Source organism: Mesoplodon bidens, assembly GCF_964165515.1.
Source record: "Mesoplodon bidens genome assembly, chromosome: 1".
Lineage (NCBI taxonomy): Eukaryota > Metazoa > Chordata > Mammalia > Artiodactyla > Ziphiidae > Mesoplodon > Mesoplodon bidens.
The window spans coordinates 14935447-14960169 of record NC_138176.1 but is presented as its reverse complement, the minus strand read 5'-3'; the positions used below and the strand labels follow the sequence as shown (position 1 = coordinate 14960169).

Genomic DNA, 24723 nt, shown 5'->3' with positions numbered 1-24723 from the left:
ATCATGTGATGATTGTTTCTCCTAAATCTAATCAGGTGTTTATATTCTTGTTTCTCTGAAGAACAACATCTTTTTTTCTCCTCCTTAGAACTGTGCCCTCTCACCATATTCCCAGGACTGAAATCCACTCGGAGAATAAGGATAAAATGTCTATGAACTCTATTCATATGTACATTATTTCTTTCATTAATTTATAACTACTTTAGTGTCAGGTTTTAGAAGGTGGAGGGCACAGCAGTGGCCAAAGTAAATGAGGTCTGTGTCCACATGGGATTGCATTCTAGGTGGGAAAAGGAAGATTGCAAATAAATAGACAAAATCAAGAGAGATAATTATAACTTGTGACAAAGTGATGAGAAGGAAACAAATAAGGTGCTAGGGATCGAGTGGGAGGCTGGCAGTGGAGGGGCTTCAAAGGTGGCCAGGGGTGGCCTCATTGAAGAGGTGACATTTAAACTAATCATTGAATGACAAGAAGGAGCTAACCCAATGGAGGTCTAAGGAAGAGAGTTTCAGGCCACCAGAATGGTAAGTGCAAAGGCCCTGAAGTAGGAAAGAACTTGGCATGTTTGATGGAGGCCACTCTGGTCATGTGGGGAAGGTCAAATGGACAGCAGGAAGAGAAGAGGTCCAGGAGGCAGACAGAGTCATCTGACATCTCCTATCAGCCAAATTACCTATTTTACCCACTGTTAGATTATCACCAATCTCATCCTGCGTCAGCACTGCAATGTCAAAAAAAAGCACAAATGCCTTTGTCTTCTCCACAGTCCTTGTCAAGTGCTCCAGCACCTGCCTGGACCATATGAACAGACTTCCAAAGCTTGAATACCTCATCACTTAGGTCAACCAGATGGCTCAAGTCTGGAGAAGGGGGAAATTTATTTTCTATTTCAACTTATCCTATGTAAGTATTTCCCCCTATTCTTTGCGGTGGATTGACACTCAACAAATCTTGTTGATAACTTGCTCAGAATAACTGATATTCAGCAACTCCTTATTTCACTCTGGATAGTCTGGATTCAAATCCCATCTCATCACTCATTAGCTGTGTGACTTTATAGGCAATTAAAGACCTGTCCCTCTGTTTCCACATCTGTAAAGGGAGGCAAATAATGGTACCTACCTCATGGGGTTGTTGTAAGACTTAAATTAGGTAATACATGGAAAGTACTCTGACTGCACATACTAAGCCTCACTAACTGTTGGCTGCTGTTCCTTATGACTCTAGGGCAAGTCTTTTCCATTTTCTTCATGGAAGGGCCCTCCAGCCTGGACCCCAGTGTCCTGATTATTCAGGAGCAGAGTGAACTTTAACATGGAGGCATATTTAACTTGGGGGCGGGGTAGGGCACCAATGGCATTTGCTATGTGAAGGCTTATCTGCTTGTTGTGTGAACCAGTCAAGCTGCTCACAGATGCTTGGGTCAGTGAGTAATTCATGACAGCCTCAGAGGGCAGAGTCTTGTAGGACAGGTGTGCAAACTTTGGAGGGTCTGAGGAAACTCGACAGACATTACATGTTCTGGTGACATGGGCTTTTATGGGCTCCTGAACCCAGCTATTGCAAATTATAGCAGGATGATATAATAATTGCTATTGTTTTAAACCCTTACATTTTGGGTTGGTTCATCCCATAGCAATAGGTCACTGGAACACTAGTTAGTGAGAGGTTGTGGTCAGAGGCTATTATGGGGGCCGTTGACTCTGTCTCCAAAGCTCATGTGCTCAAGTATTACTAGACTGCCAGAGACAGAGATAGACAGACAGACAGACAAAAAGAGAGAGGAGGTTTTCTTAGACACTTCCTTTCACTATCAGCGATTTGCAAGGACATTTCCATCCATTCTAAGGGAGAAACACAGCCCTCCATGATTAGAGTTTGCTGCAGTGTCCTCACTGGGACTTGTAAAGTACTAGGTGATAAAATAAAAAATTGGAAAGTGGGGCCCACTCAGCTCAGAGTTACAGGCACGTGTACATAGGCGCAAAGTTAGAGACATTTCACCTCCTCTTAATCAAGCATTCTTTCATCGTCCCAGACTTGTGGGAAGATTTGACCTCTATTATTAATCTTGTTTTGTGTATTTGTGTAGATTAAAATATTAAGTGCACACAGTATGTTCTATAATCACCTGCTGTTTCCTTGAAGCAGTGTCCAATTGATAAGGCTCAAATATAAGAAAACAGCCCGGGCACTTGATCCAGAGGGAAGGAAGGCCTGGAACATCCAACAGGGTAAGTCTCCTGCCAGCTGTGAAGGAGTGAGGTGGGGCAAAGCCTTGAATTCTTGAGTCTGCTCACTGCTCTGGTCATGCTTTTGGTGAGGCCAAATATCTGAATTTATTGTAGATGGTGAGCATCTGGACAATCACTCTTTTCCTGCTGGGAGCAGCCAAAGGTAAAACATATCCCACGTGCCCCTTGGGAAGGGCATAAACCCATCATCTCGGCACTGGCCAGAGAAAGCTTCAGCCATGGCAGGGCTTCCAGCGGCTGCAGACGGCTCCAAGGTTCCACAGAGATGCGGGTGGGGCTGCAGTTTGTGCGGGTCCATCTCAGAGCATCTCCCCACCAGCCTGCCTTCATGTCCAGGAGGCCTGAGGCCAGACTCTTCCAGATAAAGCATTAGACACCTGCCTGGGTTAACATATTGACTTACCAGTGTCCATTATCACATTCATCAAATAAAACTATCGGAAGATCTAGGCAGGGAACACAGGACTTTTAAGTTTTGATGGTGGTTCGAAGCAGAGAGGTCTCTGTGGGATTCAGTGAGACTGTTCCCCGATCAGAAGGTGGGCACGGGGGGAGAGGGGGCAAGGAGAGAGTTGATGGGCAGAGGCAAGTGTCTGCATGGTCTTCAGCCTGTCCCCAAGCAGGGGAGCAACCAGGCCAGCCTCGGGAGCTAACCCCTGAGCAGGGTCATCTTTTCTCTTACAGGAAAGGAAGTTTGCTATGATTCCATTGGGTGCTTCTCTGACTCTGAGCCCTGGGGTGGAACCGCCATCAGGCCCCTGAAAGTTCTCCCCTGGAGCCCTGAGAAGATCGGGACTCGCTTCCTGCTCTACACCAACAAGAATCCAAGCAGCTTTCAGGTGAGACCTCTGCCATTTTAACATTGTGGTAACTGGTGAGGGGCTGTGCCCACCGGGGGACCAGGAGTTCCTACTTCTGTACCCTCTGCCTCTACCCGATCCCGCCAACTGCCCCCAGGCCTAGCCAGACCTGGACAGAGTAGGTCTCCGGTAAAAAAGCTGGCTTGAATGAATGAATGGTTCACATTTGTCAGAACCTCTAGCTAGTTATGTGATTCTGGTGTTGGGCAAAGAGCTTATGGAAGAAGGTATGGAAGGTGTAAGACCATGAGCCACAATCCAGACCCAGTAGAGGTAGTGATTCCTGACTTGGGAAGGTAGGGCAGGGAGAGAGAGGTCAGGGGGGGCTTCCTGAAAGAGGTGGCTTTTTGCTAAACTTTGAAAGGTTGTGCATTAGAACAGTCAGAGATGGGGAAGAAAGAGACAGGCTAAAGTGGCTGGGCTGCAAAAACACGGAACACTTCTGTGTTTGTCACAGATTCTTCTTCCCTCTGATCCATCAACGATTGAGGCATCCAATTTCCAAACAGACAGGAAGACCCGGTTCATCATCCACGGCTTCATAGGCAAGGGAGATGAGAGCTGGCTGGTGGACATGTGCAAGGTAGGGCCTGGTTCTAACCCCTGTGGCCTGCGCTGCGGGCAGCTGCCACTGCTTCCCACTAATGTCTCCACCTCCCTTTACGCAATCTCAATTAGTGAGCTCAGAACAGGAAATCCTGACATATTGAGGTACCTTTATGCAATTAAAATGCCTCTTCACCAAAATAAAAATCCCCTTCCAAGTTTCTAGCCTACATCTGTAGCCTGAAGCAATGGCATCTGCTGCGGGAACAAACACTCCTGTCCTCTCATTTCTGGTTTAAATCAAGCCTAACTATTGTCTGCTTCCATTTCAGTGAGGCTACTTTGTGTTCCTATAAACGCAGGATTATGTTCTTTTTGTTCAAGTCTTTCCCACTTCCCTGAGAGTCAGAGGTGTGTGCTGTGACCATTTATTTGAGACACGGAGAGCTTCGACTGACTGGGTGACCAAAATGGCAGAATAGAAAGTGCCAAACCCACTGTAATAGAGCCTCTTTTGCTCAGAACGATAGACAACAGAATAACAAACACATGTTCACATACACATACACACAAAAACACATGTGCGGAGGCACGCACACACAAATACACACGATATACCATCATCCCTTCTTTTCTCCTGTTCACTGATTCAATATGTTTTTCTGACACCTAAGAATTTACCCTAGCAGTCTGTCTTCCACCCTCCGACCTAAAATGTCAACAGGAAAAGTTACAAACTCTGAAAATTAAAATCATTCTGCATTTGACCTTGGTTGTACCAGCCATTTAACTCTTGGTATCGCTTTTGTCCCATCCTTAATAAGTATCTTAATGTATAAACTGTAAGATATAGTTTATATCCCAAATTCTCCAGGTTTGTAAGAGATTCCTCAGGGCTGCTTTAAAAATAAAAGTCCTGAGAAAACGGCTGTTGGTATCCGTGTGTGTGTGATCACACATATTAGTATCATATATGTGAAAAGATTCTAGGTGGATTTTAAATTTATAGTACCATTTTAGTACCATCAAGGTGGTCATATGTCCTGCCCGGCAGAACTTCTAAGGATATATCAGTTCCTTTGACATCCAGGAAGAAGTTTCCCTTTCAGAATTCTCCAATATCTTTTAAATCAGTGCCGTTCTATTTTTTAAATATCTTTAGTGTGTTTCCTCCATGAAATACTGTGCTATCCTGACTGTAAAAATAGTGACACTTCCCTCCCACCTTAAAACTTCGTAAATACCCAGCAGCCTGGGGTGAAGCAAGCCCAGGCTTTGCCAAGAGGCTGAAAGGACCCCTAGCAGTCAAATCCACAAGGTCATTTAGACCCTGGCTGCCAGAGAATGCACTTGAGACCTTTTCTTTTCAAAATAGGACTCTTTGAATGATGCCCTGGCTTCAGCCACCTTATTGAATCAACCTGATTGAATCTGGTCGAAGAAAACCAGAGAGTGGTCAGCTTTTAATTAGTCTACAAACTAGAGAGGGAATCGATTTGCCTTTCTTGTAGCTTTTGCCCTGAGGGATAACTCCTACTGGCAACGGGATTCCCAACAAAGTCGAGTTCATCCCAGTGCCCCAGCCAGTGGTAACTCTCGGCGACCGTTTCTGAGCTCTGGTTGGAAGCGGTTTCACGAGCCCCCATGATAACCCCCTGGTGTCTCTCCAACACCAGAACATGTTCAAGGTGGAGGAGGTGAACTGCATCTGTGTGGACTGGAAAAGAGGCTCCCAGACCACCTACACGCAGGCTGCCAACAACGTGCGTGTGGTGGGCGCCCAGGTGGCCCAGATGCTGGCCATGCTCAAGGTGAGTGGTGGCCGGGCTGCGAGGGGACACACAGCACCCACCGGTCTTTGTTGGGTAAAGACACAGCTGAGGGTTACATGTCTAAAGAGGAAATAGAAAGAATTGATATTTCTCTTGGAGTCTTACTTCTAAAACTCACCTCAAATCAAAACCTAGGGTGTTTGTGCTCAAGGAGCTGTAGACCTATAATAAACAAGTACTTCTGGGTGAACATCTCTGAGACCAACAGGTGTGAATACCTTGAGCTTGTGCCATTTGTTTGTTCATCCAATATTTGGGCACACATTGTCAGGAGCTCTGTTAGGGAATAAAGAGAATAATTGAGGTCCCAGGCCCTGGGGGAGCTTACAGGGACCACTGAGTGTGATCAGGGTTCTGATGTGGGGAGGGGGAAGGGCGGCTACAGGCTTTATAGGAACGTGTGCGGGGGGTCAGGGGGGCAGCTAATCCAGTCTGGGGAGCGGGGGTCGGTGATTAAGGATGTCTCCCAGCAAGAGACGTCTAAGTTGAGAGCTAATGGCTGAGCTGTGTCGATGTGAACTGCGCTCGTGGTTGGGGAGACATGACAACAGGAAGAGGAGGCTAAACAAGACCCAGAGGTGAGAGACTACGACATATTTGAGGGCCTGAAAGTTCCACTAAGGGTCTAGCTAGAAAAGAGTCTAGAAAAACAGGTGTTGAGCCAGAAGAGCTCTGAGGCTTTCGTAAAGGGCTGGGCTTGATCTTATGGGCAGGTTTTCTGCAGAGGAGTACCAGCATTAGGTTTGCAAAAACCACAGCACAGAAATGTCCTGAAAATACAATCTTCCCTCTCCAGTCGAACTACAGTTACTTACCTTCCCAAGTCCAGCTCATCGGCCACAGCCTGGGGGCCCAAGTGGCGGGAGAGGCAGGGAGCAAGACTCCAGGCCTGGGCAGGATTACAGGTAAGACTTGAGGGCTGGGGCCCAAGGTTTGGTCCCCAGTAGCCCCAGAACGTGATACAAGACTGCAGCCTAGCTTGGGGCTGGCCCCAAAGAGTCCATCCCCTTGGCTGTGGCAGAGCCGGTTAGAGACTGCACAGAGCATTTTAGGAAGCCCCCCAAAGCCTATCTTTGTGGCAGGGCAAGTGGTGTCTTTGTTCTCTTTACTTCCTCCGCCTCTGTCCCCATCCATTTTCTGGCGATGTGGGTCTCTCAGCAGGACTGAACATCCAAGAAAATGCAGAGTAAGGCTAATATGAATGTAAGCAAACATAATTAAGACAAGTCCATATTGTCATTCCTTTCCCCCTTCTCTGAAATCAAGGGCAAAATAGAACACAAAAATTTTGCTTCCACTGCCTTCGTTGGTAGAAGAAACCCAGACACCATCAGACCAAAAGCATCCTTTTAACCCAAGCAAAGCCTTTAAATTATAACCACAAAATATATCAATATAATATAATCATTATAATGTTAATATAATAATTATAGTAAGCATAGATTAAGTGCCTGCTTATCCCAAATACTGTGCAAAGTGCTTTACGTTTTCTCATTTAATCCTCAGAACTAAAGAAAAAGGCTGAGGGAAGCAAATGACTTGCCCAAGGTCACACACCTAATCAGTGGTAGAACTGACATTCAATCCCGGTTCTGCTGTCTTTTGGTTCAAGTCTCTACCTTTATAAGAACGTTCCCTTTTATTTTCAACAGACAATTATGTTCGTGCCTTTTCAGCTGCTCTGATCAAACCTTCAGAAACAATTGTTAAATCTAGGAGTCCTGTCAAGAAGGAAATATAGTCAGGGAGATATAATTCTAAATATTTACTTATACACCCATAATGATGTGCCAGGCACTGTGCTAAATGCTACATATATTATCTCATTTAATCTTATAGCTGTATTATTACCCCCTTTTATAAATGGGGAAACTGAGGTGTAGAAAAAGTCAAGGGACTCACCCAAGGTCATGCAACTTGCTCAAAAAATAGCCGAGTAGGGATTTGGAGCAAGGTACCCAAGTCCCAGAATTTGTGTTTTGAATTGTGATACCATACTATTTCGCCACTTTTTCCTTCAAACTTGGGAAGAGAAAGAGAATATTGAAGGAGAAAGATATACAAGTAAGTGGGAGAATCTGATGTGGAAAAAAACCCTTGCCTAAACAAAATCTAAGTTTCTTTGCTCACCTGCCCTTCTCTATCCATGCCACTGGAATGTAATGAGCATCATTGAGAGTCAATGTCTCCATATTCAATACCCCGGCCATGGCACTGCGCAACTCCAGGGTATGGCATCCCTTGAGTTAGGTAGCGTACAGCCTGGGCAACTGTACAACCTCAATCCTGCTGGCACCTATAGCCAGGCCTATTGTGTGCAGCATGGCCATCTCTTTTAGGGTTGGATCCTGTAGAAGCAAGTTTCGAGGGTACTCCTGAAGAGGTCCGACTCGATCCCTCCGACGCTGACTTTGTCGATGTGATGCACACGGATGCAGCTCCCCTGATCCCATTCATGGGTGAGCCCCTCCATGTTCCAGCTGCAAGCCCATGCACTTGTGAGAGCACGTGCTTTTAATGAGAGCCCTGGGTTATGAAAAGCTCATCGCTGTTCTAAACATTTCAGGCTTCGGAACGAAACAACAGGTGGGTCACCTTGATTTCTTTCCAAACGGAGGAGAGGAAATGCCCGGATGCAAGAAGAATGCCCTGTCGCAGATCGTGGACATAGATGGCATCTGGGCAGGTAAAGCCAGAACAGAGTGGGGACATCACTTCCCTGGGGGAGCAATGCCACTCCCACAGCGAATCTTAAAAATGAAAACACACTGCTCTTTGAAAATATACAATCCCCCCTTCTAGACCTTATTTCTTAAAAATATAGCCACGTATCATTTGTTATATCTCAGCTCTGCTGATTTATTTCCTTATACATTGTGTGGTGTCCTGGAGTGAACAAGCAACAAAGAATTACAAAACCATTGCTTAAAGCTATAACTCCAACCATCAACTGATAGCTACCTAATAAAGGAAGGAAATACCATAAAAGTAAATATCCTGAATCTAAGAGAATTTTTCTGCCAGTTGTCCCTTGGGTGTCAGTGATATGGTTCAAGCTTATGTAACTGGCTTCAACTCCATAGACAAAATGGGAATATTCCCAATCATGTCCACGGCAAATCCATTCCCATGAGAGTCACCACTCCTCTATGTTGGGGAAAGAATAAGAAGCAATCACGGATAAGGAAGGTTAGAGCAGAGACTGTGCTACTCAAGGTGGCTATTCTTTATCATTGATCAGCACACCTGGGATAAAGGGCATCTTTCAGATACAGCTCTAACTCTGTATCTAATAAGGTCAAAATGGCAATGAACAGGTGAGATTTTCAGCCAGACTCATCATTTGGCACCACACAGGTTAAAATCAAATGGGTAAAGACTTCTATTGAATGTGAGCATACTGGCTTGGCAAGGATGGATACCATCAAAGCAACTATTAAGGATGAGGAACTATGTGTTTGTATTTTACAGCTTTACGAGGCTTTGCATGGATAGAGTAGCCTAGACTCTCCATCAGTAACGGCCAAGCAAGTTCAGGCCAGGTCTGGAATGTGTGCTGTGACATCTGCCACTTGGCAGTTATTTATAGGAGCCAAGGAAGGTTCTAAGAAGGAACAAGACATGAGAGTGAAAGGCATGCTCATATAAAGCCACCTAAAGCTACTTGACCTTCCTTTTTATTCACCTAAACATGGCATGACAATGTCCTTGCCCGGGTTTGGTCAGGCCTAGGAGGTCAAGTCACATCCATTTGTGTCTTCGAGGACCTCCAGCCTGGTGCCTGGGACACAGAATGGAACAGAGGTTAGAGGCCTGGGCTCAAGCACCAGATGGGCTTGGGTTTAAATCCCAGCTCCACCACTTCTTAGCTGAAATCTGAAATCTGAGGCTGTAGCCTGTATATCTTTCTGTAATTAGGGATGGCATGTTACCCACCTCTGAGCAAAGGTGAAGCTTACAGGGACAATACATGTAAAGTGCTCAGAACGTTGCCCGGCACACAGAAAGCAGCCTTTATATGTTAACTGTCATCTTGTGGCTGGATTTTGGGCTAATCTTCCATTTCTGAAAATATGGGCCCACTTTGGAACCATCCCACTTGGAGAGAGAGGCAGAGAAGTTGTCATGGGGCCCTGACCACCTGTGCAGACTTCCCCCTTTGCTTACCCAGGAACCCGGGACTTTGTGGCTTGCAATCACCTGAGAAGCTACCAGTATTACTCGGAGAGCATCCTCGATCCCGATGGATTCGCTGCGTACCCCTGCGCTTCCTACAAGGACTTTGAGTCTGTAAGCTATTATGCCACCTTGAGTCCCAAGGTGGGGCTGTTGCCCTGCTGCGTTGGGATCTGTAGTACTCTCTCACCAGGGTCTGATCATCCCCTACTTGTTTTGCACTGCATGTCAGAGTTCACGGTCCTGTAGAGTGGAGGGGGGAAAAAGCCTTAGGCAGGAGGTAGCTAAAATTCTAGAAGAGTCATGTGGGAGCGGAAGATTCTGGGAAATCGGAGTGTAGAACAGTCAATTCAATGATCTAGGAAGGCTTCCTGCAGGGGCAAAGTTTGAATCTGGCTGGAAAATCATAGAGTTTAGAAGGAGGGGAAAGAGTGCACATTTCTGAAAGGGGCGGAGCAAGTATGGAATGTGGGAGAGAAGAATCTACACGCCAGAGAGAAGGAAAGGTGGATGCTGGGGTTCTACATGCTGGGCTGGGGGTTTGTGCCTCGTGCAGCTGGCAACAAGGAGAGAGATGCACGAAACGATACACCGGAGCCTGCCTATGCGGGCTCACTAGAGCCGGTGTGAGCATCTATTCCCGACCCCACATTCAATGACATCGTGTTGATAGCCTGAAGTTGGCCCCAGGCACAGAATATTTACACCACAGAAATTGATAAACTCTACAGGACTTTTTGTCCCAGAGTTGCCTGTTAGTCATTCACCAGCATTCCACTCGATGGAAGGCATATTTGATCTAACCTGGGGCCCAGGCATCAATATTTTCTGAAGCTCCCCAAGAAGTTCTAATGTGATGTGCCTCAGGCTTGTGTACTACATCCTGGATGAAGTTAGTTTAGAGACCATCTATTCCAATCTCTTTCCAGTTATGAAAGAGGAAACTGAGACTATAGGAAAATTGTTCCCCAGATGTGTGAATCATAAAAAGACAAATTCACACCTTACAGCCGGATCCATCTTTCTCATTAGAACAAGTGCTTCCCCTGTCCAGATGAAGGGTGTCCGCAGATGGGCCACTACGCTGATAGATTTGCTGGCAAGACACGTGAGGAGCAGCAGAAATTCTTCCTGAACACAGGAGATGCCAGCAAATTTGCTCGTAAGTTGCACTGTGATTTCCCACCCAAGTAAAAGAGGTTTCCGTTCTGTTTTACATAAAGGGGTGGCCTCTAACCTGAAATATTTGTGGGTACATTTCATCTTAGTAAAAGGACACATCCACCCAAACTACCCCATTGAAGACTCAACCAAGGATTTAGAAAGGGTCTGCTTTACTTTCATTTTATTTCTATGGCATGAAATGAGTGGACACAAACAGCATAATCAATGGGATAATAGCAATTTACCTGTCTCTGTGGCCATCTTCTCTGAATTTTCACCACCCCACAGTTCCTTGTCCTATGCATTTGAAAAATCGTGTCATCTGCACCTGTTCTATCCATTCAAAATTTATTTGGTATCAACTCTTTGCTTATCTAGCCCACTTAAGAAGCCCAACTCCAATCTCCTCGATTTCCAGCCTTCTGTCCATGTGTCCCTCATGCCCGTTGATGGGGGGTGCCTCTCTGGTGGAGGGTTGGAGGGGATCAGAAAGGGGTAATTTCTCTCAAAATTCTGCTGAATGGACTAGGACATAGGGTAGAGTCAGGCATATTTCAGCCACTTTGTGCCAACCTGCTTTATGACAGTTCCCTAAGATATTGTACTGTAAAAAAGAGACTGTGTTTATATAAATACATAAATATAATACAAGTCTCATATAGTTTTTTAAGTCAGGTTTATTGAGGTATAATTTATAAACAGCCAAAGTCACCCTTTGTAGTGTATAATTCTGAGTTTTGATAAATAAAAACTCATGTAACCATCTCCAAAATCAAGATATAGAACATTTCCATCATTGTTTACATATTTTTTAAAAAGGCGTTGGTTAATCAATCCTTCCTCTGACGTAGTGATGCACAAAATACTTGCCAATATTTTCAAACAACAAATTAAACATTCAAAACCATATATTCATTCCTCAACTAACATTTATTTATGGGCCACAGGCTATGCTAGATGTGGGGTGGTGCAGGGATGAACAAGACACCCTAGCATGAAACTTATAACCCGGCAGAGAAAACTGAAACTGAGCAAGCAGCTACAAGTGTGTTGGCTCGATGGCCTGCTGCTGTGACATGGTAGGACAGCGGACCTGGCCCTGATCAGAGGAAGGGGCGGGAAAAACAGCTCTGAGGATGTAAGGACAAGTAGGAGTTAGGCAAAGGAGGTGTCTGTGTGTGTACATACATACGTGTGAATGTGTATGTGAGTATGTGGTGTGTATGTATGTGTGTGCATGTGTATATGTGTGTTTATGTGTGTGTGTGTTTATGTGCACGAGTATGTGGTCATGTGTGTATATGTTCCCGTGTATGTGTGTGTGCTCCTGGGCGCCAAGACAGTCCTTCAGGCATAAATCTGGATGACCACTGTGTTGGAGACTGCCCAGGGTCCTGGAGAGGCAGAGGGAAGACACAGACCTTGCCCTTGAGGCTCCCAGGACTGCACCCCTGAACTACCTTTCCAAATGTGGGGACCAGCCCTTGTTCCTTCTCTTTCCACCTTAACTCATAATACTGTCCTTCGAGAACAGAGCTGTCCAACAGAACTTTCTGCCACGATGGAAATGCTCTGTGTTGTCCAATGCAGTAACCAGTAGCCACACGTGGCAATTCAGCACTTAAAGTGTGGCTAGGGAAAGCGAGGAATTGATTTTTGTTTTATTTAATTTGGGTTTAAATTTAAGCAGCCACATGTGGCTAGTGACCCCTTTACTGGGCGGGCAGGTCTACAGGGGTCCACTGCCAGATATGTGTTTCTCCTTAAGGCCTAGTTTGAGTCGTAGGTTAACATGTAGAACTTCTTCTACTTCGATGCCTCAGTGTAAGGGATGCGACAAAAATCTGAGATTTCTGTCAACTATTTTGTGCATGAATAAAAACTCTTTTCTATGCCCTGTGTAGGCTGGAGATACGGAGTTTCTATAACGCTGTCTGGAAGAACAGCCACTGGTCAAATCAAAGTTGCTTTGTTTGGAAATAAGGGAAACACTCGCCAATACAATGTCTTCAAGTAAATGTCCTTTTTTGGTACCACCTCTCACTTGATACACACGGCCTTCACATCCATGCACTGACATACTTGTCGTCTCTTTATCAATGGATTCTAAATTACTTACTTTATGTACTGAAGTTAACTTCAGATTTCTGCTAACACGTGTTCTTTTCTCTATTATAAATCCAGGCATTTTATTCTTTCTCTCTCAATAGATCAGATTTTTAAAGATAAATCTAATGTTAGCCCAGATATCATATTTTCTGATTAGCCTAGTCACACATGTTTGTTGTGTTAAACTAGTGGATAACTTGTTATTGTACAAATAATTCTACCAGGAAAAAATAGTATGAAGGAATTATATAGTTTTCTATAGGAAAGTTTTGAGGGTAAATTAACTTATGTTTGAGGAAATAATAGTTAAATAGTAGTTTAAGGGACTTCCCTGGTGGTCCGTCCAGTGGTTAGGACTCTGCACTTCTACTTCAGGGGGCCACGGGTTTGATCCCTGGCCAGGGAACCAAGATCCACCTGCTGCATGATGTGGCCAAAAATAAAATAAAATAAATAGTAGTTTGAGGCTGCTGGCATATAGCTGACTTTTCCATTTCTCTAACCTTTATTTGAGAATTAATTTGGAAAAAATCATCTTGTTAATCTAGAGTAGAAAAGAGTGGCAGGGACTTATATGGTCCTTAGAACTTGTTTCAGTGAATGGGAATATTTCTATTTCTCTGTTTCAAGGGGGATTATCACACCAGGCTCCACCCAGTCCAATGAGTTTGACGCGGATCTTGATGTTGGAACAATTGAGAAAGTCAAGTTTCTTTGGAATAACAACGTGGTAAACCCAACCTTCCCCAAAGTGGGTGCAGCCAAGATCACCGTGCAGAAGGGAGAGGACAAGACGGAGTACGTGTGTCTTTGCTGGCTTGTGCCTAAGGATGTTTGTAAAGACTTGCCTTTGTCATGGAAACTCACCCCAGAAAGTCAGCTGAGGTTCAGCCTGTGTTCTCAGCATCCTCTGTGGCAGGCACAGATGATACAGCCCTGCCTTCTATGAAAACTAAGGAGGAAAAATAAGAAAGAGAAATAAGAAATAATTTCTGAAGGGTATAAAGTTATAAGTATCCGTTAGAGAGTGGCTACAAGTTAAAGAGAGGAAGATCAATGAAAGTTCAGGATAATAGAAGGCAAAGGAAATCAGTTTTAGCAAAAGATATAAAATTTGAGATGAGGCGAGAGAGGTGAGGTGGCAATACCTGCAGAATCTTCATCCTGACCCGGGGCATCCCTGGCTGTGGCATCTGCGGGGAGATGGGGGTAATGACCAAAGCTCGGACCCCAAGTCTGGCCAGCAGGACACCCCCATGAGGCTTGGCGAGAAGCAGAACCTGAGCTCTTGGCCACTGATTGAGGTTTGGAGGTTAGGTGGGGTCACTAAACTCAAGCCCCAGGGAATGTCACACCCCCGGGCAGGGGGCGGGCAGGGGGGCGGGTTGGCAGACCTCACAGCAGTCTCATCATCTGGATGACCCTGTGGGGTCCACCCTGTCTCTGTGAGGGGAGGACCGAGGGGCTGGCCCAGGCAGGGCGTCCGCAGAACAAGAAGGTCCTCTCACTGAAAGCACAGTGTCGAGGAGGCCAGTGGGGAGCCCTATGCAGGCTGGGGGTGCAGCCGAGGCCTCCTCTCCGCCATCGGAGGACACTGGGACTCTAAGGTCAGTGGCCCAGGTCCCATTAGGAAGTTGACCTGTTTCCTGGATCCTGGGATATAGCTAAAATCATGTCAGAAGAAAGTGGTCTCATTGGAATCTTTAAAATGAGAGGCATTCCCAAGGAGATGCCTTGCTCACAGGTGGGTTCAAGAAAGGAAAAAAAGTAGGAGACCAAATCACCCAGGGCGTTGCACCCTCTAGGTGCATCAGCTGCCACCTCAACCTGAGGGCAGCTTCTCCACCTGCCGACTCTGGAGGGAATCTATCTAAGAGAAGCTAGATGGTGGACCTCAGAATTTTTAAATATAGGACGATAGAGCCTCACAAAATATAATAGTGTGGGGAGTAAAAATACTGAATTCGTCAACTTATTCAAATATTTTGCTGTTAGGAAAACAGCCAATAAGTAACATTAAAAAAATAATAATAAGTGGGAGACTAAAGAAAATTAAGACTTTGGTCCAACCTCCTCTCATATCCCCCTCAAATTTTTTTAGTCACCTCATTGGGGTTTCAAGTCCTACCTGCTGACAGGAATTCCCGCCAGTGACATGGTATCAAAAGAAAACTGTAGTTTCCCCCCTTTATTCCTCTCTCCCCACACACCATCCTCCTTCCTTCCTCTCTGACTTTAGTAAGTACCAGGTATGCCTGGCGTATAGGAGGGGATGCAAAGACAGAGCCTGCTTTTGAAGAGTTTACAGTATAGCTGTTGAGAAAAATGGACTTACGGTTCATTGGAAAGGTCAAATGACAGACTAAGAACTGCTCGTGAGGGGCCCAAAGAGGGTGCTGGGGAGACGGGCAGAGGGACAGGGGAGGTATGTGAGGGGCACGGGGAGGCCAGGCTGCTGAGGGCGGGGCTCCGGTGCAGAGGACAGGAATTCGATTGGAGGTTAGGGTTAGGGCTTCCAGGAAAGACAAATGAGATACAAAGAGAAAGTGGGGAGGGGCCAGCGAAGGTGAGGAGAGAGGATGCAGCTTCAGAGCTCACAGGTGGTGAGAGAATCCCATGTTTCCTGGAAGAGCTGTAACCACAACCACTTACATCTGCATTGTTTTCAAATTAATTATAAATCTTTTTTATATTTATTGTCATGAGATGCTACATTATTGACATGGGATTCTCACCAATCATGGGAGGGCGCTAAGCCCTCTTCTACAAATAAAGACTCCATTGCTGAGACTGAGTAACCAGCCCCGTATCACGGCTGGAAGGCAGGAGGGGGCAGCCCAAGGGGAGAGCCGGGCCCCCTGACGCCAGGTTTGGAAGGCAAGGTCAAGAGGGGTTTGAAGTTGACCACCACAGAAAACGTAGGCCACAACATCAGCTTGACCTGTGTTTGCATCTTGGCTCTTCTACGTATTACCTGAGAGCCCCCTGTGCCTCAGTTTCCTCTCCTGTGATGTAGGACTCGTAACAGTACCTCCTCACACTTGTGTGGTGAGGATGAAGTGCGCACTGCCTGAGTGGATCAGCTAGTGTGGCTGCCGACAGCTAGCAAGAGCTCCATCTACTGTAGCTGCTGTGTTTTCTTGAGCTGCTGTGGGCTGAATCGGGTCCCCAGGATGGCTGGGGGCAAGAGTGAGCCCATCTGTAAACCCCTCTGCTGGGTTTATGGGGGGCCCACATGTACCGTGGAGAAGGGGAGCCCTGAGAGGTCCAGTCGCTGCCCCAAGGTGCCCACAGTCCTGGCTGCCAGAGGACCCAGAGACCAGGGACCACTTCTGAGCGACCCCTGACCTTGTCCTGGGGTCCAGCCAGCCCCTCCCCCTGGAAGCCCCCAGGTGATCAGCCCTCCAGGAACTTTTTGAAGCTACCACCCTAGCGCAGCCCTCTTCCTTTTGAATTGTAAATCAGCGATTACCTTTGCCAGGTAAGAACGCCCAGCACTTAAAAAGATTCCTTTCTCTCCACAGATACAGTTTCTGTAGCGAAGACACCGTGAGAGAAGATGTCTTGCTCACTCTCATGCCCTGTTAAACTCCGGGTGCGATGCAGCCGCCGTGTAACACTAATAAAATCCGTACATGCATCTATCTGCTCACAGTATCTGTCGCTGGTGTCAGCTGCCCCCGGTGGGACATTTGGGAATTGACTATTTTAAAATGCCCTGCTCATTTCCATATATTTGGGTTTCCTGCCCTTGACCTCCAGTTACCACCCCCCTCTCCCCCCAGTTTCCCTGGTCCTCGTGTCCACTGTCTTCTCCTCACCCGAGGCGCGGCAACAGACGGCAGCACTAGAGAGTGGAGCTGGGGCCTCGGCAGAGCCTTTAGCCCTGCCCCTCATCCTGCAGGGGAGGGAACAGAGGCGTGTGGGCTCGCTATTGCAGCACATGGAGCGGATGTGCCCCATCAAGGCTGAGGGTCAGGCCCCTGACTCTGGTTCCAGGGCCCCTCCCTGACTCTGCCATCACCTTGAGATCATGGAAGGCCGTGCTAGGACGTGGCCCCTTTGTGATGGTAAATTGTGGGGTGACGGGACCACTTGGGGGCTCTGGCTTTTGGTGAGGTTAAGGGGCTCCAGCACCCAGAGACTGTGGTGGGCACATTTGCTGAGCACAGACAGACTTCCAGCGCCCCCTGGCCCTGGGCTGGGGCTGCCTCAGAACCCTCTCTCTGCCTACCGGGCAAGCACCATCCCAGGCAGGGCTGGGCGCTGAGCAGGGGTCCAGGGGGTGCCCAATGCAGGCCCGGCTGAGGGGGCACTTTTCTGTCTTTGAGGGGGCCGGGAGACTCAGCCAAGCCTACCTCACCGTGGCCCCGCCCACACAGGTGTTCCGTACCTCGGGGGTGGGGTGGGGGGAGTCTTCAAGGTGGCCCAGCCTGTCCCGTGATCATCCCCAGGGGGTTGTAGGGACCAGGAAGGACACTGCCTCCCCTGAGTGTCTCCCCTCTTGGTCACCCACCCACCATGGCAGTTCCTAAGCCCCAGTGGCACGTCAAGCTATCACTGAGCTTCAAACCTGAGTGCGAGTGGGCTCCAGAGTGTTCCTTGAAAGCAGAAGGTGTGGCGAGGATTCCCCAAGCGACTGTAGTAAAGGCTTCATAGTCAAGGGCACGGGGTGGGCGCTCAGCAAACCGTGGTGATGAGGAGGGGGTGGGGCGCACCGAGCAGGAGAGACCCAGCGCTGGCCGTGAACCCGTGCCCTGGGCAAGCAGCACATCCAATCAACGGGATGGAGCTTCTGCAGACACACCCAAACACCACCTCTTGTGCAGGCACTGGAATGAGAGGGAAGCAGACTTCCGTTCGGCGCCCAGGGCGTGCACGGTGGTAAGGGGCCGGCACCTAAATAAACACCACCGTGCCACCCACTAGGTGCAAAAAGCAAGGTATATGCCAGGACAGGGGGGCCCAGAAGAAGGAGGAGTAAGATGGGGAAGGCTCCAAAGAGCCGTGGGAACTAGGCCCAGGCTTGCAGGAAGACGACCCACTGAGACTGCAGGCTGGGAGGCCAGCAAGGAGGAGGAGGCCCTCACAGACATCCAGGCAAGAAGTGATGAGATGTATGAGCGTGGCGAGTGGAACCAGGTATAATGGGGTGGGGGGGCAGGACTGGTCGGCCATGGTGAGAGGCCCTTCCTGCTCAAGGACGGCCTGTGTCACCTGCTCCCCAGACTAACAAATACGGCCAATAACTTGGAGAAAAGGGTTTTAAAACAAGGAGGAAGCTGAAAAAAGACTGCAGACAGAAGAAGCCAGCTGCCGAGGCTCCCCTAATCTGCTGGCCACACCATAAGCACACAGCGGAGGCTCTGCCTTGAGCCTCGGGTGACCTGGGTGACCTTGGGTTTGACAGCAGGTGCACCGGTAACCTGGGACAGGTAACCTGCTCCAGGGACAGGGAAGGCAGCTGATGGAGACCCGAGCCGGAGCAGGGCCAGCCTCCTGCTTGCTCCTCCTGAGTCCCTTTCCTAGAATGGATGTAGGTCCTTTAATCAGATATACAGCCTGAGAAAATTCCCAGGAAGGCAGAGAACAGCTGGCTCCACGATCACCACCATTGACCTCGTGTGTGTCGCAGGGGCCAGCGGTAAAGCCAGATAAGAATCACAGGGCTGGGGAGATCAGCTCCGTGCTTTGTGACCCCTGGAGGGGTGGGATAGGAAGGGTGGGAGGGAGGGAGACGCAAAAGGGAAGGGATATGGGAACAGATGTATATGTATAACTGATTCACTTTGTTATAAAGCAGAAACTAAAAAAAAAAAAAAAAAAAAAAAAGAATCACGGGGCTGGAGATACATGAAAAGTAGCCAATATTCAATTCATGAATCACTTGGTTTATTGCACACAAACAGCACACAACACAGCTTAGTCAGAGTAGGGAAAATAGGAAAGGTGGTAAATGAACCAACCCAAGAAGAAGAGGGAAGGAGGCATCTCGGCACGAGCGGAGGTCCTGGTCCTGCCCCAGGTCTCCAGACAAGCATGAGTGGGAAGTCGCCCTCTGCTCTGACAGGGCCTCGGGCAGCGACCACCTACAACAGCTCAGCACCTTGGGATCGGGTCCTCCAGCAGAGAGCCTTCTAGTCGCTGGGCTCAGTGTCTCTTTTCAAGGAGTGGATCAGGAGGTGGAACAGTTACACCCAGGGTACCTTGTGTCTATCAGTGGCTCCTTCAGTTCTAGTGACATACGTTGTCCATCAAATTTCTTATCTAAAGTACCACTCAGTTTATCACTCTAAGACACTCGCAGTCCTACAGTGGATGTTCCAAGACAACTAATATGGAAGTTCACATTGGCCACTGTGACTCTATTTTGAACTATTTCAATAGCTTAAATCCTATACGTTTCACACAAGGTAAGTAGGAATCGTAGCACAGAAGAAATCACATCATAACACCTTGGCTACTTATCAGTGTGGCTATGGAGCCTCCACTTCCTGTCCCCACTGGGGAGTCCAAGCTCAGCCCCACACATCCTTGACCTAATGCACCACCTGGGAGATGGATGGGGAAATTAGGGTTCTCCGTGGTTACTCTGGGGGATGCTTGCAGTGTCTATGTGGCCCCGGCAGATCTGAAATCCAGATTTCAGCAGCTGCATGGGGCCAGCTTGATTAGACTTTGTTCTTTTTTGTTTTTTAAATAACAGAGGTGGTGCATTTTTCAGAATGCCTATGAATACGGCCTTTGGAGCAATGAAAATACACCCCATTCATAGTCAGTCTGTTAACATAAAGCTCAGGGGGACACTCAGTCTGGTTGGAAGCAATAGGAAAAGGCACTGAGCCAGCAGTCAGGGCTCTAGTCAAGCCTGGTGACCTTGGGCAAGGGCTTTCCACCTCTCTGGGTCTCAGCTTTCTCATCTGTAAAATGGAATGGAAGGCTCCATCCTTAAGTCAGGGAGCTGTAAGATGAGGGAGTCACCTTAGGGAGTATGGCCACAGTCTGACCCCAGACTCAAAGCTACCGGAAGGCAGCAGGCACACAAAGCAGTGCTTGTTAGGATGGGCTTCAGACCCACCCAACTCAGGCCCTGCATGCTCACCCCAAGGTGCAGGAAGCTGGGCATCCAAGGGCTCACGAGACTAGCTGAGGCAGCTCCAGGAGTGCCAGGGTTGCACCAACCACCCTGCAAACCAGAATCAACTGGGAGCTTAAAACAAAGATGGGGGGAGGGGCATGTCCCAGGCCCCACCCTGACCAATTCAAGAACAATCCCATGTACAGGTCTTTTTAAAAAGCCCTCGGGTACTTCTCCCCGTGCAGCTGGGGGAAGCTCCCCCAGGAAACAGTATTTCCTGAATCCTTTAAAGGCGAGTCTTCTCATCCCAGGCTTCCAAGTGAACTTATTCCTTATTCTCCAAGGGAATTTATTAATTTTGTGTTTTCACCTAGATGATCATCTATTTTTTTTAGTCAGTTACAGAGACAAGGTTTTCTCTTTGTTGTGGTAATTTGCAGTAAGAGTTTTGTTTCCTAAATTGATGTGCAATGAAATGATGTTGATGGGAATGTCCGGGGGGCGGGTGGAAATTTTTAGTGAGAATGGTGTCCTTCTATTTACTCAGGTCTGAGAAACCTTGGAGAGTATGGTCTGGGACTGAAAATGTGGAAGACATGTCCAGTGTCACAGGCTTTGAGAGCAGAGAGTTGGTTTTGGGACCCGGAACGGAAGAGCAAACGTGGCCACAGAGGAGCAGGGAGGGGTGGGGGAGGAACGAGCCTCGGGGGTGGGAGCAGGGACCCCAGGGGGCTCCTCAGTGGGGAGATACAGCCGACGTCCCTGGCAGCGGAACCCACAGGTGCAGAAGCTCAGGAGAGGAAAAGACCAGGTGTCTTCCAGAACTGTGTGTCCTTCCATCTAAGCAGCTGTAGGGTGGGAAGGCATCAGGGAAGAGCAGAAACGAAGCTGGGCGAGGCCACGTGGTGGCCATGTTAATTTTCTCGGGCTGCCATAACAAAGTACCACATATGGCGTGGCTTAAACAATAGAAACTTATGATCTCACAATTTTGGAGGCTGGAAAGCCCAGGACCAAGCTGTCACAGGTTCGGGTCCTTTCGGCAGCTGTGAGGGAGACCCTGTCCATGCCTCTCTCCTTTTGGTGGTTGCTGTTGATCTTTGCCACTTCTTGGCTTCTAGAAGCATCACCCAAATCTCTTCGTTCATGTTCACATGGCCTTCCCCTTCTGTGCATGTCTCTGTATCCAAAGTTCCCCTTTTTATCAGGATACCAGTCATACTGGATTAGGACCCACTCTAATGGCCTCATTTTACCTCTGTAAAAACCCTAACTCCAAATGTCATGTTCTGAAGTCCTAGGGTTTAGGACTCCATCATATCTTTTTGCGAAGAACACAACCCAACCTATAACAGTGGCCAACCTTGCATGTCCGGCTTAGGAGCTTGGACTCCACTTGAACTGGATCCCTCTCCACCCGATACCCGCAAACTATCCTCTTTAGTTAAAGCCCGAATTACGTAGCCCTGGTACAAGCCCTCTTCAGTGTTCTGTTCCTTGTTAGCTTGTTTAATCAGCTGAAATTGTATTTCTTTTAGGCAATCAGTGTCTGTGCCCCAAGGGACCATCAATTCCATGAGGGCAGGGCAGCAGGATACTCTGTTCCCTGTTACACCCTCAAGGCTGGAAGAGCATCCAGCACGCTCTGGCCACATAAAAATGAACACAAAAGAGTGAACAAACATGTGAAACACGCATCTGAGGGTGTCAAGGAGCCACCCACAGGATTAGAGCCGGGAGGAAACTCTGGGGGAGGCTGATGCGGTGCCCTAGAGAGACGTGACGCCAGCCCCTCGAGGGCAAGGGCAGGGAGAGGGGAGGGGAGGGAACAGATTAAAAAGGTGATGAAAGCAAGGAATAAACAGGTCTCAATTGGCCTCAGGGTGCAGGAGAAGGAGAACCCAAGCCACCCCCTACCCCGGGCAGCGGCTGCGCCAGCTGGCAGGACTCCCCAGGCTCTGACGCTGCCACTTTCCTACATGTGGCCAGTGAATGACTTTTCCCACAGGTGCTGGCCTTCCCTTCCCTCCCACGGAAGACAGCTGGCAGGACCTCAGAACCTCAGGTCCCCAGAGAGGAAGGAGGAACTGAGCTGTGCCTGCCATGGGCAGCCAACCGGGAGGCGGCATGGGGCCCTGCCTTGGGTCACCTGTCACAGAGACCAGGCAGGCTCGGGACTGCTTGAGAGCACCCAGTGGGTCTGCCCCCAGCCACTGGTGACTGTGGCAGGCGTGCCCAGCCCCGTGGGGGGCAGCTTGGTGCAGGAACAGTGTTCCTAAATCCACTGGGATTCCCCCCATTTACAGGGCAGCAAACTGAGGCCTTCAGAAGGAGAGAGCAGCTGCACAGTAGGAGGTGACGCCTAAAATCAACGCCTCCTCCTCCATTCACCCCAACTAAGCCCCTTACTTTCAGGGCCTCTGTTGCCTTGGCTGTAGAATGGGAATAAAAAAGGCGCTCTAGGAGCTACGATTTGATTGCCGCCATTTTCTCTCAAGACACCTTTTGAACCAACACCAGCTATTTCTCTTCTGATATTCAGTTCTCTCTCATGCCCTCAACACCTCTTCCAGAGATTGTATTCCCGAGATGTGTTTGTTCAGCTTATTTCTCATTATCTTAGGTATTGTCACCTCTTGGATAATTCCTTATCCACTTTGAAAGAGGGGTTTGGATGCTGTGCTCCTTCAGGGTGACTCTTGCTTGAATTGAAAGGTGAGTCCTTTCTCTAGGTTGCAGTTTCCAAAATTTCCTGTGGGATCCCAGATTTGAAAACGACCTTAGAAGTACATCACTTTGGGCTTCCCTGGTGGCGCAGTGGTTGGGAGTCCGCCTGCTGATGCAGGGGACACAGGTTCGTGCCCCGGTCCGGTAAGATCCCACATATGCCGCGGAGCGGCTGGGCCCTTGAGCCATGGCCGCTGAGCCTGCGCGTCCAGAGCCTGTGCTCCGCAACGGGAGAGGCCACAACAGTGAGAGACCCGCGTACTGCAAAAAAAAAAGAAGTCCATCCCTTCAGTCACCCCTCATCTGAGGCTTGGCTTCTGTCCATGTCTACTCAGTCACAATGTCCTCCAAGTAAGGCAGGGGTCATGCCCCACCAGCAAAGGCCTATCCTACTTCCCAGTGATTCTAACCTTTAGAAAGCTTTTCCTCATATTGAGCAAATCTGCCTCAGTGGGTCCCTTGAGGACAGGGGTGACCACGACCTGCCCTTGGCATTTAGAACAGAGCCTGGTGACCTGGAAATAATAAGAATCGCTTCTTGCCTAACTGAGCTATAACCCTCCCCTTTCTTTCCAGCTCTGCCCTCCCAGATGACTGTTGACCAGATGAAACACCACTGGCCACTCACGTGAGAAGTTTTCCCAGATTCCTTGACCAGTCTGCAGCTGGAACCAGGAGAGCATAGACAATGGGAACCACAGATTATCTGAAAGTGTCTTACTAAATCTTTGTCAAAAATGACAATCAAGTCACAGAAAGGCTTGGCTGCTATTAGTATGGGTGGTGAAACCAAACAATTACACAATCCAAACCCTTTCCTAACAAGGATGGAAATGTCCTCATTAGGAATATAGAGTCTGGAAAGGGTGGTGCCCAAGGCCCAGCTACCCCACCAGATGGACCACAGGCCTCTGAACCACTGTGACCAACCTCTCTCAGGAGATGTCCAGTGGCTAGATGCACCTGCCGGGGCCCCGGTGACAAAAGATGGCCCAGTCCAAGGGCTTATCCAGGGGATTGTTTACAGAACTACGGACAGGGTTAAGGGAATCCACTAGGGGTACTAAATCACCAGGGATGTAGCAGCAGCTGGGAGCTCTAACTTCCCTGGAATCTGAAGCTTGGAGGGAGGAAGCTGTCATGAGAGTCTGGAAGGGGCTGGAGCCAGGGGAGGAGCTGCTTGAGAGGAGCTGCAGCTGTCAGGAGAGCAGTGCAGCCATCACCCGACCACAGCACAGAAGGGAGGGAGCCTGGGGAAGAAATATCCCGACCTCTCCCTCCTCCCACCTCCTTCCCATTGACCGAACCCAACCAGAAGGCCGAGGGCAAGTAGTGCAGGGAGGCCGTCCATAGAGACAGCTTCCAGGGCACAGAGCAGGGAGGAGAAGGCAGCAGAGATCTGGATGTCATCCAGCCCACCGTTAGCTTCTAAGGTCTCACCCTTTCATCCAGCAAATGTTTATTGATCACCTAGTACCTGTCAGGCGCTGTCCTAAGCTCTGGTGACACATTAATGATTCTACAGACCTTGACCCTGCCACCAAAGCAAGGTCTAAACAAATAATCACTGAAATATAATTACCAATGATTGGGATACATTCCATGGAAGAAAAACTAAGGAACGTGATAAGAGACGTAAAGGAAGGTCTGGTTTATCCATGGGCACTGGAGAAGGCTTCTTTGAAAATGTCACATTTAAGCTGAGCCCTGAGCGATAACTTCAGTTTAGGCAGGGAAAGGCTGAGAGCAGTGTGTTCCAGGAAGACTAAACAGAATATGCAAAGACTCCAAGATGGGCACTTTCAAGAGACTACACACAGCCTGTGTGCCTGGAGTTCAATGAGCGAGACTCAAGGTGAGGGAGGGGAGAGAGGCATGGTCCAGGTAACGCTGCACCCTGGTAAGGAGTTTGTATGTTTTCCCAAGAGTGGTGGGCAGCCACTGGCCCCATGTCATGGGTCCAGGGCTCCCA

The 24723-nt window shown here is 48.4% G+C and overlaps 1 protein-coding gene across 1 annotated transcript; it reads left to right on the top strand.

Annotated features, from left to right (window-relative positions):
• Window positions 1-2352: 2352 nt before the first annotated feature.
• Window positions 2353-16534, top strand: LOC308615395 (inactive pancreatic lipase-related protein 1; the record flags this gene model as incomplete). Its single annotated transcript, XM_081230789.1, has 12 exons — window positions 2353-2401; window positions 2944-3098; window positions 3577-3702; window positions 5342-5476; window positions 6294-6402; window positions 7837-7956; window positions 8064-8183; window positions 9669-9787; window positions 10706-10835; window positions 12742-12850; window positions 13577-13744; window positions 16471-16534. The coding sequence occupies 12 exons, from the start codon at window positions 2353-2355 to the stop codon at window positions 16532-16534; spliced, it is 1404 nt and encodes a 467-aa protein (XP_081086915.1).
• Window positions 16535-24723: the final 8189 nt, after the last annotated feature.